Below are 15,274 nucleotides of genomic sequence, written 5' to 3' on the forward strand. Positions count from 1 at the left end.
GCTGTAGCATGCTGTGCACACGACATGTAGAAAATCAAGTTCGTGTTGCTAAACAAAATGTTATTATTCATCATTCATTCAAAATTATTATAAACACGAGTACGGTGCATATATTATTTATTAAAATATATATTTATTTATGTTGTCGACTATATATATCCACAGTGTGATATCATTGAGTGTTACATTTTATGCTATAAAAATGTAATACAAGCTGCAGAACAGTATTTTGAACAATATTTTGATTGAAAAATACAGTGGGGTCAAATGTGCATTTTATGAATTTTTTTTTGTAGACTACTGTTATTATCGTTTCATTCTAATTAAAAGGTGAAATAAAGAGAAAGAATTTAAAATACCAAGAAAGAGTCAAGTAGTGTCATCTATCGAGTATATACAGAAGCATAACAAGTGTTTATTCAAATATTGGTGCGCCATCTATTATCCAAAGAATGAAACACAATTACGCATGCGTACAAATGAAAACCATCCCAATACAAACATATCGATTTGACGTTTGACGTTTAATTCTTAACCTAAAAATGTAAGTCTAGTTATATAAATTAATTTTGTACCTAAAAACAATAAAAACCTATTTATTTTTCAATCATATATATAAAACACCTCTTCTCAGTAGTAATTTAATTTATTTTTTATAAAATTACTATTTATTTTTGTTTCATACAAATATTTTTAGATTGGCAAAAATGGCAAACAATAAAAATCCAAAAGGGGAGTTAGAAAATGTTCGTGTTGTTATTCGAGTGAGGCCCCAAAGTAAAAAGGAGCAACAAGAAGGGAACCAAAATATCATAACAATCGATCGCGAAGAAAATGTTATCTCATTAATGAAAAGGACCCCCAATGAGAAACCTAAAGTGTTTAAATTCGATCATATCTTCTCAGAAGATTGCACACAAATGGATTTGTATCGCCACATAGCTTTTCCCATTGTTGAAAAAGTACTCCAAGGTTATAACGGTACTGTATTCGCATATGGACAAACAGGAACAGGAAAAACTTACACCATGGCAGGGAAGAATACTTCAGAAACAAAGGGAATTATTCCAAACACTTTCTCTCATATATTTAGTCAAATATCTCGCTCAACAGGCGAAAAATCTTTTGTTGTAACCGTAACATATTTAGAAATTTATAACGAAGATGTTCGTGATTTATTGTCATCGAATCCAAACGCTAAATTAGAAGTGAGAGAGCGCACAGATGTTGGAGTTTATGTCAAAGATTTGATGGGGTTCACTGTTGACTCAATAGAATCAATATCTGAGTTAATGAATCGTGGAAATACAAACCGTATGACGAGGTCAACATTAATGAACGACGTCAGCTCAAGATCCCACGCAATTTTCACCATAACCATCGAATCTAAAGACCGTATCGACAATAAAACAACAATAGGAAAATTAAATTTGGTCGACTTAGCCGGTTCGGAACGTTTGAGCCGCACCCAAGCCACTGGAGAACGATTAAAAGAAGCCAGCAATATTAATCAATCATTATCCGTTTTAGGGAACGTCATTTCTGCCTTAGTTGATGGGAAAAGTAGTCACATCCCATACAGAAACTCAAAATTAACTAGATTACTACAAGATTCGTTGGGGGGAAACTCAAAAACGGCTATGATCGCGATGGTTAGCCCGTCAGAGGCGGATTATGAAGAAAGTATATGCACGTTGCGTTACGCAAGTAGAGTCAAGTACATAAAGAATCAAATTAGAGTAAACGTCGAGACAAAGAAGGGAATGATCGAGTGTTTCGAGCAAGAAATAGCCAAGTTGCAACAAAGAATCTCAATAATATCGCTACACGAAGAAAAAGCTGCCATAAAAATGGCGGTAAGTTAATTCATTATACTCATTTTATTATACAGGGTCATCCACGACGACCATCCATTAGAACTTTACAGGGTTCTGGCCAAAACAAGAATTTGAAAATTCAGATGTAAGTATTATTAATTGCATTCTCTTCAAATAAAATATTTTTAGATTTCTAGCACCGGTTATACCGGAAGTCGCCACCTACTTTATTTTTTTAAATGGAACACCCTATATATTTTTACATATTTGGATTTGTCTGTTATCAAGGTTTATAAATAACTTTTCTTTTTACAATTTCATTCCGCCGTTCTCGAGTTATTCGAATTTTTCTAGAAAAATCTGCTCCAGCAGACAATTGATTAAAAAATCAGAGAACACTCGATTTTTGGGATATCAATTTAGGATTCAGAACATGCGTAAACAACATGATGGAGTATGTTTCGGTGCCGAGTATGGCTGTCTAGAACTTTCGAAATTTGGAAGTACCATAACTTAATTTTTTTAAATGGCACCCCCCATATTTTATTACTTTGTCGTCTTCGGTGTCTCACTTTACATCTTTTATATCCCATATGTCCTATACCTAACATTTATAGTTTGGGAGATAATTAGGGTTTTTTGAATAATGCACACATATCATATCGATATTTAACCTAGTGTGCCGTGAATTAAGTGCCTAGTGTGATCTAGTGAATAACCGACTGAAGTGGAGGTAGTTATTTAAGTCGTAAAATTTTTCGTGGTATTGATGTCAAAAACCTTGCACTAGTTTTCAAGCAAGAAGTATAAATCAAGGTTCATTAGCTACTGCTAACTTCATTAGTTAATATACAACTTATGGATACACCATAGTTACAAAATTTTCCCTAATCTCCGATTATTGCATTGACTGAAACGCGTCTGGTGTGATTTTTAATCTTTTCATAACCGACTGAAGTGGAGGTTTGAAAGTTTGCAGACTTGTGATGTTTGATGCCAGCTTTTTAACTAAAATATTATCAGGTTCCGAGTACATGTGGTTACACCGGAAGAGGTGACAATTTTCATATTTCAAATGGAACACCCTGAGTTTTATAACATTTTTCAATCAAAAATGTCAACTATAACGTTACTTTTTATAATTTATAAATCATCTACTTTGACCGCCGGAAAAAAAATTTTGTGTTGGGAATGTTGTTGTGTTTATGTATTATTAGAGGATCACTAAGGAAAGAGTAAACAGTTTGACATTTGCTAAAGCTATGGTTCTCAAGAAATGCCACGTTTGAAATTTAGTAATGAGGATTATTTGAATTTGATAATAATTTATGGAGAGTGCAACCAAATAATTGCGCGTACGTGTCGTCTGCAACATACAAGTGGCCTAAAATTGAACAAAAATTTCAAAAATGTAATGAAATACAGGGTGTTCCATTTGAAATATGAAAATTGAAAATATTTTAGTAAAAAGCTGGCATCAAACACAGAAGTCTGCAAATTTTTAAAAGGCCAGTTCATATGGTTATACACTAGGTCGCACTAGGTATTCATGGCACACTAGGTTAAATATCGATGTGATATGTGTGCATTTTTCAAAAAACCCTATAAATGTTAGGTATAGGACATATGGGATATAAAAGATGTAAAATGAGACACCGAAGACGACTAAGTAATAAAATATGGGGGGTGCCATTTAAAAAAATTAAGTTATGGTATTTCCAAATTTCGAAAAGTTAACGTGTCGTAGTAAAGAGACCAAACGTTCTAGACAGCCGTACTCGGCACCAAAACATACTCCATCATGTTGCTTACGCATGTTCTGAATCCTAAATTGATATGCCAAAAATCGAGTGGTCTATGATTTTTTGAACAAATGTCTGCTGGAGCAGATTTTTCTAGAAAAAATCGAATAACTCGAGAATGGCCGAATCAAATTGCAAAAAGTAAAGTTATTCATAAACCTTGAAAACAGACAAATCCAAATATGTAAAAATGTATAAGGGGTTCCATTTAAAAAGATAAAGTACGTGGCGACTTCCGGTATAACCGGAAGTGCTAGAAATCTGAAAATATTTTACTCGAAGAGAACGCAATTAATAATACTTAAATCTGAATTTTCAAATTTTTGTATTGGCCAGAACCCTGTAAAGTTCTAATGGACGGTCGTCGTGGATGACCCTGTATTAATACAGGGTGTTCCGGTGACTTGGGGCATAAAATTAACCTCATATACTAGAGCAAAAATGATGACGATTCGTAAAAAAAAATTATTATAAAAGTCTTCAAATGGCCAAGATATGGGCCATCAAAGTTCAGAAATTTTAACACATTTTTCTAAATATTTTCAATACCATTCATGGTAGAGCGTTGAAATTTGGTACAGGGTTGAAAGGATTGATTTCAATATCCTTCAAACCTGGTAGTGGACAGATATCAGCCGCTGCTCTTAGGTATTCCTTTCCATTTACCATAACTCTTACTACCCTTTTTCTGTTGTCGTTGCCAGGGTGGAATTTAATAATTCGTCCCAATGGCCAATGTTGTGACGGTGAATTTAATTGTTTTACCAATACAATATCACCAACTTCTGGATCCGCGGTGTCTCTATGCCATTTGCCTCTTTGTTGAAGAGTGGTGAGGTAATCTTTATAAAATTGTTTCCAAAATTGTTGTTGAAGTCGTTTCAATTTTTCGTAATTTCGAAGTTGGTTTGGTATATCATGTGATGTATCTGGCTCAGGAATAGCACTCATTGGACGACTAATCAAAAAGTGACTAGGAGTTAAGGGTTGAATATCATTCGGATCGGTTGAAAGGGGATATAAGGGTCTAGAATTTAGGATCCCTTCTATTTGACACAATAAACTTCCAAGTTATTGAATTCATCGTTAAGAATCCATTTATTAGGTCATCATTGAAAAACGTTGTAAGAGTTTTGTAACCTTGTTTCACCTTTTTATCAGCGGCTACAAACGTTTTAGTATTATCTGAGTAAAGTTGTTGTGGCAGACCACGTCTGGAGAGAAATCGTTTCAAACAATTTAAAAAAGTCTTGCGTGTTAAATCAGAAAGGAGCTCTAAATGAACAGCTTTGGTTGAGAAACAAACGAAGACACAAACATACATTTTTAGTATGCGCCTGCCCCGGTATTTTGTTTCTTTAATCTCAAAAAGTCCAGCAAAATCTAGGGAAGTGAATTGAAAGGGTAATGTTATTGCCGTTCTGGGTTCAGGTAAATCTCCCATCTTTACTTGAACATGTTTAGGTGAATATTTATAGCATACAATGCAGTTTTTTAATAAACTTATAACCGTACTTTCTTCCAGATATTGGCCAAAAGGATTGTCGAATTGCAGCTAAAGTAGCTGAAGTTCCTGCATGAAAATGCCTATTGTGCTCATGCCAGACAATTAATTTCGTCAATGCACAATTTTTTGGTAAAAGTATTGGATGTTTAAAATTATATGATACATTAGCATTCTTTAGTCTTCCACCAACGCGTAATATGTTATTAGAATCAATAAAAGGTGATAAAGACTTTAATTTACTCGTTGTAGCTAAATCACCTTTAGCTTTCAGGTGATCTATATCAGAGCTGAATTCGCGCTGCGTTAATATTACTATTCTTATGAATGAATTATTTATTTCATCAGGAGTTAAAGGTCCAAGTATTCTAAGCTCATGTGGTCGTGATGAATTTTGTTTAAATCTTAGTATGTAAGCCACCACTCTTTTTAGTTTGTTGAGTGATGAAAACATGGTCAAGAAATCATTTACTCGACTACATGCAAGAGTAACTGCTTGTTATTTTAATTCTCTCTTTAATTCTGTTTCAATTACTTCGATATTATTATTCAATTTCCAAGTTTCAGGAATATCGTGGAGAAATTTCGGATCATTCCACCACATTGTTTTATTTAATTTGGTTATATCATGAATACGTGTTGGAATATCGGCTGGATTTTCCTTTCCTGTAACATGATACCAATGCTGAGAGCTTGTATTTTCGCCACTCTGTTCGCAACAAATACCTTCCATCTTGTTGGGCTGCTGTTGAGCCAGTTCAATACAACTGTTGAATCAGTAAAATAAAATACTTTAAAAATATTGTAGTGTAGATCATTTTTTGTCTTTTTTGTATTTAGCCAATAACAATGCTCCACACAATTCCAAGCGTGGCAATGAAATTCTTTTCAATCGCGCTACTCGGGTCTTGGAACAAAGTAAAGAAACTCTTATATCGCCATTGTCGTCAATACATCGAACATAAACAACGGCTGCATATGCCTTTTCACTGCTATCGCAAAATGCGCAAAGTTGAACATTTACTGGTTTGTTTGTAAATACACGTCTAGGAATACGTATCTGTGTGATAGAAAGTAATTGTGCTTCAAGGCGGTTCCAGGATTCTATGACAAATTCTGGTAAGTCGTCGTCCCAATCCAATTTCATTGTCCATAATTGTTGGATGAATATTTTTGATTGAATTGTGATAGGTGCGATCAGACCTAAAGAATCGAAAATTCTGGAAACGCTTGGCAGGATAGATCTCTTTGTTAATTGTTTGCTCGGTTTGATATCTGTATTGATAACGAATCGTATAGTATCATCTGACGAATACCAAATAACACCTAATATTCGATTGTCTATTTCGTCTTTAACTAAATGTTTATCGTTAGGATTTAAACCTGCACATTTTTCTAAAATTTCTACGGAGTTACTACCCATTTTCTTATATTAAAACCTCCACTTCTTAGGATTTTGTAGATGTTTTCTCTCAATTTCAAGCCATCTTCTACACTATCGCATCCTGTAATGAGGTCATCCACGTACATGTCATTGATTATTGCCTTTGATGCGATAGGGTAATCCTTCACATTTAAATTAGCAACGTCGGCCAAACATCGTGTGATTAAGAATGTTGCAGAGGCAGTACCATACGTAACAGTAAATAAATTGTATACACCAATCTTCTCGGTAGGTTCATTCCTCCAAAGAATACGTTGAAAATTAGTATATTCTTCACGAACGTTTAGTTGTCGAAACATTTTTTCGATATCAGCAACCAATGCTATATTGTGTTTTCTAAATCTTCATATAATCGAAAACAGTTCGTTTTGTATTACAGGTCCAACCAATAACGTATCGTTTAATGAAAATTGACCATTAACCTTTGAAGAAGCGTCGAACACTACTCTGACTTTGGTTGTTGAGCTAGAAACTTTGAATACTGGGTGATGAGGAATGTAATAAGAATGTTCATATTCAAGTTTCTTTGGGTTTTCATTCTCGAAGGACCAATGTATGGTCTAAGAACTGGTTATATAAATGGTATTGAAAATATTTAGAAAAATGTGTTAAAATTTCTGAACTTTGATGGCCCATATCTTGGCCATTTGAAGACTTTTATAATAATTTTTTTTCACGAATCGTCATGATTTTTGCTCTAGTATATGAGGTTAATTTTATACCCCGAGTCACCGGAACACCCTGTATAATGAGACAATTTTTTATTGTTATAAAGTAATCAATTTATTAAAAAAAAACACCTCTGGATTTCTCTATAAATAAGAGAAACGACATTCAATCTTCAATCTTTGATTTAAATTAAACATACATTTTTTTTATACGTATAATGCAGGAACCAGAATATTTTATCCAATATTTGATATGGCAATATTTTCAGTTCGTCTAATTTTTTTCTGTTTAATCTATTACCATTTTCGGCATATACCCAGTCTCCTACATTAAAATAATGTTCATTTCAGTGTTTGTCAAATTTTCCTTTATTATACAGTATGGACCTTGACCTTATTTTCAAGGTCATATGAAGGTCACGACCAATCTTTTAAATGGCACCGTATGTTTTTGATTGCAAAATCTGAATCTATTAAAAAAAAACAAATTACCTTATGGTTTTTCCAGTACGATGGCGAAACATCTTTTGTAGACAAAATCTAAATAATTTTTTTATTCAAATAGTTTTAAATATTGTTTATTTATAAAAAAATGATTAAACTATACTATTAATCAACAACAAGTATAAAATTTATAATAAATGTTCAAATATACTAAAACTTTCTTTACATCTTAAAAGGTTTTCTTGGCTACTATTTCTGCATGCATTTCTTATCCGCTCTTTCATGTTTTCTGGCGTAGTCGGTACTTCGCGATAAACATTATCCTTAAGGACGTCCACAAAAAAAAATCAAGAGGTGTTAAATCAGGTGATCTGGCAGGCCAGGAAATTGGACCTCCCCTTCCATTCCATCGCCCAGCATAATCCCGATCTAAAGCTTCACGTGCAATATGTGAAAAATGTGCTGGACACCCATCATTTTGCTCAAACCTACAAGTAACGTTGGTAAGACGTCATCTAAAAAATTTCGGTACTTCTCCCCATGCAGCATACCATCAATAAAGTATGGACCGATAAATTTATGCCACACCAAACATTAACCGACCAAGGTCGTTAATGTTCGATTTCACGCAACCATCTCGGATTTTCAACGCTCCAATAGTGCATGTTATGTCTATTGACTTGTCCTTTGTTTGTAAAAGTAGACTCATCCGAGAATAGCACGTTACCAAAAAAATTGACATCCAACCGCATTCGTTCTTGTGCCCATTGAATATTAATCGATTTTCAAAATCACCTATAAAGCTGTTGATGCAATGAAATATGGTATGGGTGATACTTGTTGTGCTTTAATATTCTTAAAATGCTGGTCTTCGATATTCCGGAGTCAATTGCAAGTCGTCGAGTGCTAACTTGAGGATTTACCTCAACGCTAGCTAATACCGCAATTTCCTTTTCTTCCGTAGTTACAGTTGCTCGCCGAGTTCCGCATTTCCAGTATTAGTGAAATCATTCACAACTCTGTAAAAGGTACTTCTCGAAGGCGTATTTCGATCAGGAAAACGTTCTCGATACAAAGTTATACTATCACCAAGTTTTCTGCCACTTTCTCCATAAATAAAAATCATTTCGACTTTTCTGCCACACAGAGTATTCATGATTTAATTACTTAGTTTAAACACTGTGCCTTAATGTAAAACGATGGAATGAATTCAGAATTTGTTGCCAAGCAGTTTTTATGCAAATTTAGTTTTGGAGGACCTGTTACATTTTAAAACAATTCAACCAATTAAGTCTCTGAAAGCGATATTCTAAAAATGCCCACATAAGCAGTTTCACGAACTCTTGTATTTTATGCCTTATTCTTATCAAATTGACAAAGGCGGAGAAATTAATTAATTAAGTACTAAAGAGAATGTATCGAAGTGGGTAGGTTTGAAAACCACACAATAAAATTTGTTTGTTTTTTTTTAATTACTTTACTTTTATTCATAGATTTAGATTTTACAATAAAATATATAAGGTGCCATATAAAAAATTGGTCGTGACCTTCATATAACCTTGAAAAGAAGGTCAAGGTCAAAGAATGCTATCGTCATATGGTTTCCCCCTTCGCACAGAACAACTTTCATTTGGTTAATTTTTATGTAATATGAACCGTTTTCGAGATAATCGCTTGTCTCACGTTAAATTTTGCAAGGCTTATTTCCTGTCTAATATTAGGTTATTTGTACCTCCTTGTTTCAATTCTTCAGGTAGAATTCTAATGTCTGCACCTTCTAATAAGTATTTTGAAGCGAATCCAGTTTCATTGTAGTTTTCACGCAGATTTTTTTCTTTCCTTTTCATTAATCTTACATCTAATTTTTGTAATTAATGTTTGATTCAACCTTTCATTCAGTGCATTAGAGAAAAGTTAAATTTACAGCTGTAAACATAATTTGTATGTCTCTGTTGCGTAAACACTCTTTAAATTCTTTAGAATTTATTCCTGGGTATTGATCTGTTAAAATCATTCGAATTTTATTATTATCGGATACTTTTTTAATAAGTTTTATAAAGTCGTTCGCACCCCGAGTCTTCAATGTCAAAATGTATGCGTATCTTGTTAAATCATCAACAAGAAGGTGCAAGTATTTTTTTGTTGATCTGGATCCTCCAAATCCTCCTATAATAATAATGTTTTATGGCTGGACCTAAGTGACATTAGACCAATCTTGTCTCAGCAAAAGTGATACAGAGCAATGTGTAAAGGGTAAAATTTACTACAACTTTTGTTCTAAAAGTTTTTCTGTATCATGCTCGGAATACCGTTTCTTCCATTAGCAACTGGTGAAACTACGAATTCTTCCAATTTTCTAATATTTCTATACATTGATGCATCTGAGAGCAAAAGTGTTAGAAAGCAATGTGTAAACGGTAAAATTTGCTACAAGTTTTATTATAAAAGCTTTTCTGTATCATACTCGGAATACCGTTTTTTCCATTAACCAGTTGTGAAACTCCGAAATTTTCGAATTTCATATTTTCTAATATCTCTCTACATTGATGCATCTGAGAGCGAAACTGTTAGAAGGCAATGTGTAAACGGTAAAATTTGCTACAAGTTTTGTTATAAAAGTTTTTTTGTATCATGCTCGGAATACCGTTTTTTTTCCATTAACCAGTTGTGAAACTACGAATTCTTCCAATTTTGAAATTTTCTAATATTTCTCTACATTGATGCATCTGAGAGCGAAACTGTTAGAAGGCAATGTGTAAACGGTAAAATTTGCTACAAGTTTTGTTATAAAAGTTTTTTTGTATCATGCTCGGAATACCGTTTTTTTTCCATTAACCAGTTGTGAAACTACGAATTCTTCCAATTTTGAAATTTTCTAATATTTCTCTACATTGATGCATCTGAGAGCAAAAGTGTTGGAAAGCAATGTGTAAACGGTAAAATTTGCTACAAGTTTTGTTATAAAAGCTTTTCTGTATCATGCTCGGAATACCGTTTTTTTTTCATTAGCAACTGGTGAAACTACGAATTCTTCCAATTTTGAAATTTTCTAATATTTCTCTACATTGATGCATCTGAGAGCAAAAGTGTTGGAAAGCAATGTGTAAACGGTAAAATTTGCTACAAGTTTTATTATAAAAGCTTTTCTGTATCATACTCGGAATACCGTTTTTTCCATTAACCAGTTGTGAAACTACGAATTCTTCCAATTTTGAAATTTTCTAATATTTCTCTACATTGATGCATCTGAGAGCAAAAGTGTTAGAAGGCAATGTGTAGAGGGTAAATTTTGCTACAACATTTGTTATAAAAGTTTTTCTGTATCATGCTCGGAATACTGTTTTTTTTTCCATTAACCAGTTGTGAAACTTCGAATTTTCATATTTTCTAATATCTCTCTACATTGATGCATCTGACAGCAAAACTGTTAGAAAGCAATGTGTAAAGGGTAAAATTTGCTACAATATTTGTTATAAAAGTTTTTCTGTATCATGCTCGAAATACCGTTTTTTTTTTCATTAACCAGTTGTGAAACTACTAATTCTTCCAATTTTGAAACTTTTTAATATTTCTCTACATTGATGCATCTGAGAGCAAAACTGTTAGAAGGCAATGTGTAAACGGTAAAATTTGCTACAACTTTTGTTGTAAAAGTTTTTCTGTATCATGCTCGGAATACCGTTTTTTTTCCATTAATTATTTGTGAAACTACGAATTCTTCCAATTTTCAAAATTTTGAATTTTTCTCGACATTGATGTGGAGAGCAAATCAGCAAAAGTTCTTTATATTATTTGTTATATGTTTTGCAGTATGTACTTGATTTATTTTCTTTTGCATTTGTTTTATATCTATATGACTATAGTGATAATGAACGTCTTTAATAACTTTTAAGCTAAACTCCTCTGATAATACAACTTTTTCCTTATTTTTTACTTTTTATAGTACACACCATGTCTCCTTATTAATATATCTTTTTGATTTTGCACTTCTTCAGACTTCTAACTACTTCAGGCAACTAAGGTACCTGAATCTATTGTGCTTCTCACTTCAAGTAAATGTTTTTCCTTCTTTGTGGCATATTCCAGCAAGGAACCTGCTTGGTATTTGAATGACAGTGCATATCTACTAGCAGATCAACCTTTGTTTGCATATGTTTCACAGAAATTTTGTTTCCATTTCAGCCATTCCGATTGCAAAGTAAAATTTTCAATCTTTTCTTCATCTTATTTTACATCAAATCTCACATTCTTTTTCAAAAATTTTCCATCCATTCATAAGTATATATATTTTTTCCATCATATAACCGGATCTTCTTAGAGGTTTTTCTTCTTGATTTGTTTCTTCTAAATATTGATCATAAACCATATTTTCCACTTCATTAATCCATTAATCCAAACAGTTCTGATTTAGTGTCTTTTTTTAATGTGTTCTTGATATTTGCAGACACTTTTCTATTATTAATTTCTGTATGTAATATTGCTTCTTGTAGCTCTTCAGGCACCAAGAAAGTTTTGTTATCTTGAGAGTTATTGTGGCTTTTACTATAAACACAAATTTTAATTTTTCCATTTTTCCAAGATATTTCAAAGAATGTTGTTTTATAATGAGATAATTTTTTATTATTATAAAGTGTAAATAGTTTTTTTTACATATTAATTTAAATTTTTTGTTAAAGAAGAAAGAAAAATCTCAAATAGACGCAATAACCGAAGAAACAAAGAAACACGACGAAGAACTTCAAAAGACCGAGAAAGAAAAAGAAGAATTATTAACGAAAATCTCATTAATCCAAAAGAAAATTCTCGTGGGCGGTGAAAACCTTTTGGAGAAAGCTCAACAACAACTCTTTTTATTAGAAATGTCCGGTGCCGAACTGGAAAGTTTGGATAAATCCCACCAACAACTCGAAGAACAAATCCAGCAAAAAGGGGCGGAAAAAATTGATGTCTCCGAAAAATATTCGAGCCTCCAAGAAGAAGATATCGGCATTACAAAGAAAATCAAAAAAGTTCAAGCTTTACTCAACGAAGCGAAAGAAGAATACGCCGATAAAGAACACGAGTATCAAAGAGAAATGGAAACTTTATTACATAATTATCGACTTTTAGTGCGCGAATTTCAACTTGCTAATATGATGATTGAAAATTATATTCCTAAAGAATATTTGGTACAATATAAAATTTTTTTAAATAGCACTTAATTAAAATATTTTTATTTTTAGAAAAAAATAGAACAAAATATGTTATGGAATACAGAAACGACAGAATTTCAAATGAAAGGTGTCGCATATACCGGAAATAACATGCGGAAACACATGTCAGGCCATTTAGAGCATTCCACGTCGGTTAAGAGAGGCATGAAGGCGGTGTATCACACTTATAATACGAGTAAAAAGGCGGAAAAGCAGCGACGAACATCAAGCGTCCCAAGACCGAGTGGAAGATTAGTTCCACCGAAATCAGCAGCTTCTCGACATTAAATTAATTTTAAATCGACGTTAATTGTAAATTTTAATTTAATATTAAGAATGTGATATTTTTATTTGTTGATTTGTTTAACATCTTTTATAATTGTTTTTGTATTTAAACTTATTTATTATTTCTTAGACTTTAACATTCCATATTTATTATTATATTCATAAATTTGTGCAACGTTAAAAGGGGAATTTTTTATTAGAAAAAACCTTTTATTAGAATTTAGCAACAATAATAAAAATTTAAACATTACTTTTATTTATATCTTTTTCAAAATTGAAGTATAATAATTTGTTAAACTGCACTTAGGCGTTTCCTCCTCTCCCATTCTAATCACATGACCAACTCATTTTAAACGCTGGAGTCTGAGAAACTCCTATAATAGCGAGGTTTTATAAATGCAATACAATTCATGGTTGTTCTTGATTCTTCATATATTACTATTGTTTTGTGTAAGCCTATTTTAGTGTCTCAGTGTTCATGTGTAGATCTAAATATAAGGGTTAATGCGAAATATGCTCTATTAGAAAGAATGGACTTCCTTTTAACTTCTTGTTACCTTGCTCCCAATCTTGATAATTCTATGAGAAGGTAATTAAATTTAATATTCTCAATTTGTACTTTTGAAACTGGTTTTATTAATTAAGTCTGACTAATTTCGCCCCATGGCCATCCTTAGAGATTAATTTTACAAGAGTTCACAGAAAAGTCATATCATTAAATATTAAATTTACAAAGGTGATTATTTGAATAAAAATTTAAGACAAAATTACAAGTTAACACGATAAAATTGAAGAACGTTCTTCATGATATACTTTTTTTATGTGAACTCTTGTAAAATTAGTGTCTGAGGATGGCCATGGGCCGAAACTAGTCGGACTTAATTAATAAAACCAGTTTCAAAAGTACAAATTGAGACTAAATTTAATTGCCTCTTCATAAATTAACAACTAGTAAAATGGATTTCAATTATAGTTATTTGATAATTCTACCCCAAGGTATGCAAAAACTGGCACTGCTTCTATGTTGTCCGTTGCTGCTGTCTCGATATTAGCATTGCCTCTTCCATAGCTGTCTTAAACATATTTCACTGGTCATGAATCGTCCCTATACTTCTATATCCTCCTTCAATCTGCATTGTGTTTCCAGTTTTTCAATATCCAGTCTGCGATACTTGATGCAACTCATATTTATCAACACATCTTACCATCTCGTGAGATCCACATTCCTGCTGCAAATCTAATCACAAATCATATACACCTATTCTACTTGTTGATGTAGCCACGTTGTTTGGCACCAGTTTTGTGTTAATATAATATTAATTCTAGTGCCTCGGTTTAATTACCGCACATAATGGAGAGTCGATAAGTGAGACGTGCCACGCTGCGTTTGCACATGTGCGCTAACACTGCATAGAATTGCTACTAATGAAGAAGATAACTTGTTCTTAATGGAAACATCGTCATTAACACTTTGGTATCTAATATCAGCATTGCTAATAATTTAAGCACTAAATCCATGCATATCATAATTAGAACGCAGTTGGGAGTGGAAAGTGCCCAAAGAGCTGCGTTCAACAAGATAACTTAAATAGAAAAATTATTAACAAATCAGGATCTCATAATTTATCCAGCAAACAATAATAATAAATTGCTTTATTGTTGTCATCGCATACAAAAAAAATCATTGTAATAAATCATTGAAAATAATAGAAGAAAAAACAGAAAAATAAATTCAATAATTACCAATAATAAAAATAAAAAATTCGTACATGAGAACAATCTTATGGCATGGTTCAACTCATGTTGTTCTTCCACCATACCATAGAGAATTTAAACATTAATAGAATGCGCATTAACTGTAACATACAACAAAAAAAACATTATGCAGGTGCAAAGCCATTTTTACAAACGTGAAGGTCACTGCCGCTCATGCAAATAATTTAGCACGTGTCTTTTAAAAGTTATTGATGATTAAAATATCGATTATTAATTAGTATGGTTTTCGCTAAAAATGCTCTGGGATCAGAAACATCCTCATCATCCTAATCGATACTTGCTCTATAAGTTATTGGATGCTGTTGGAGCAGAACACTAAAAAACTAACTAAAACTAAAACTG

At 32.6% G+C, this 15,274-nt stretch overlaps 1 protein-coding gene across 3 annotated transcripts; it reads left to right on the plus strand.

Moving 5' to 3' along the window:
- Window positions 1-490: 490 nt before the first annotated feature.
- Window positions 491-13,339, plus strand: LOC111413896 (kinesin-like protein 64D). 3 transcript variants are annotated; one of them, XM_023045027.2, is made up of 4 exons: window positions 491-544; window positions 698-1,856; window positions 12,356-12,847; window positions 12,902-13,339. In XM_023045027.2, the coding sequence occupies exons 2-4, from the start codon at window positions 708-710 to the stop codon at window positions 13,157-13,159; spliced, it is 1,899 nt and encodes a 632-aa protein (XP_022900795.1). In that variant the 5' UTR covers window positions 491-544; window positions 698-707; the 3' UTR covers window positions 13,160-13,339. The 3 variants fall into 3 exon arrangements, with proteins under 3 accessions (XP_022900795.1, XP_022900797.1, XP_022900796.1); XM_023045029.2 differs by having other exon boundaries at window positions 12,359-12,847; XM_023045028.2 differs by having other exon boundaries at window positions 534-636.
- Window positions 13,340-15,274: the final 1,935 nt, after the last annotated feature.

The sequence above is a fragment of the Onthophagus taurus genome, chromosome 8 (genome assembly GCF_036711975.1).
Source record: "Onthophagus taurus isolate NC chromosome 8, IU_Otau_3.0, whole genome shotgun sequence".
Lineage (NCBI taxonomy): Eukaryota > Metazoa > Arthropoda > Insecta > Coleoptera > Scarabaeidae > Onthophagus > Onthophagus taurus.

Bases quoted from the DNA above. Each gene is read 5' to 3' on its own strand.
- LOC111413896 (XM_023045027.2), top strand. From the start codon at position 708: ATGGCAAACAATAAAAATCCAAAAGGGGAGTTAGAAAATGTTCGTGTT. The intron at 1,857-12,355 runs GTAAGTTAATTC...TTTTTGTTAAAG, and splicing joins AAGCTGCCATAAAAATGGCG to AAGAAAGAAAAATCTCAAAT. The intron at 12,848-12,901 runs GTACAATATAAA...TTTTATTTTTAG, and splicing joins ATATTCCTAAAGAATATTTG to AAAAAAATAGAACAAAATAT.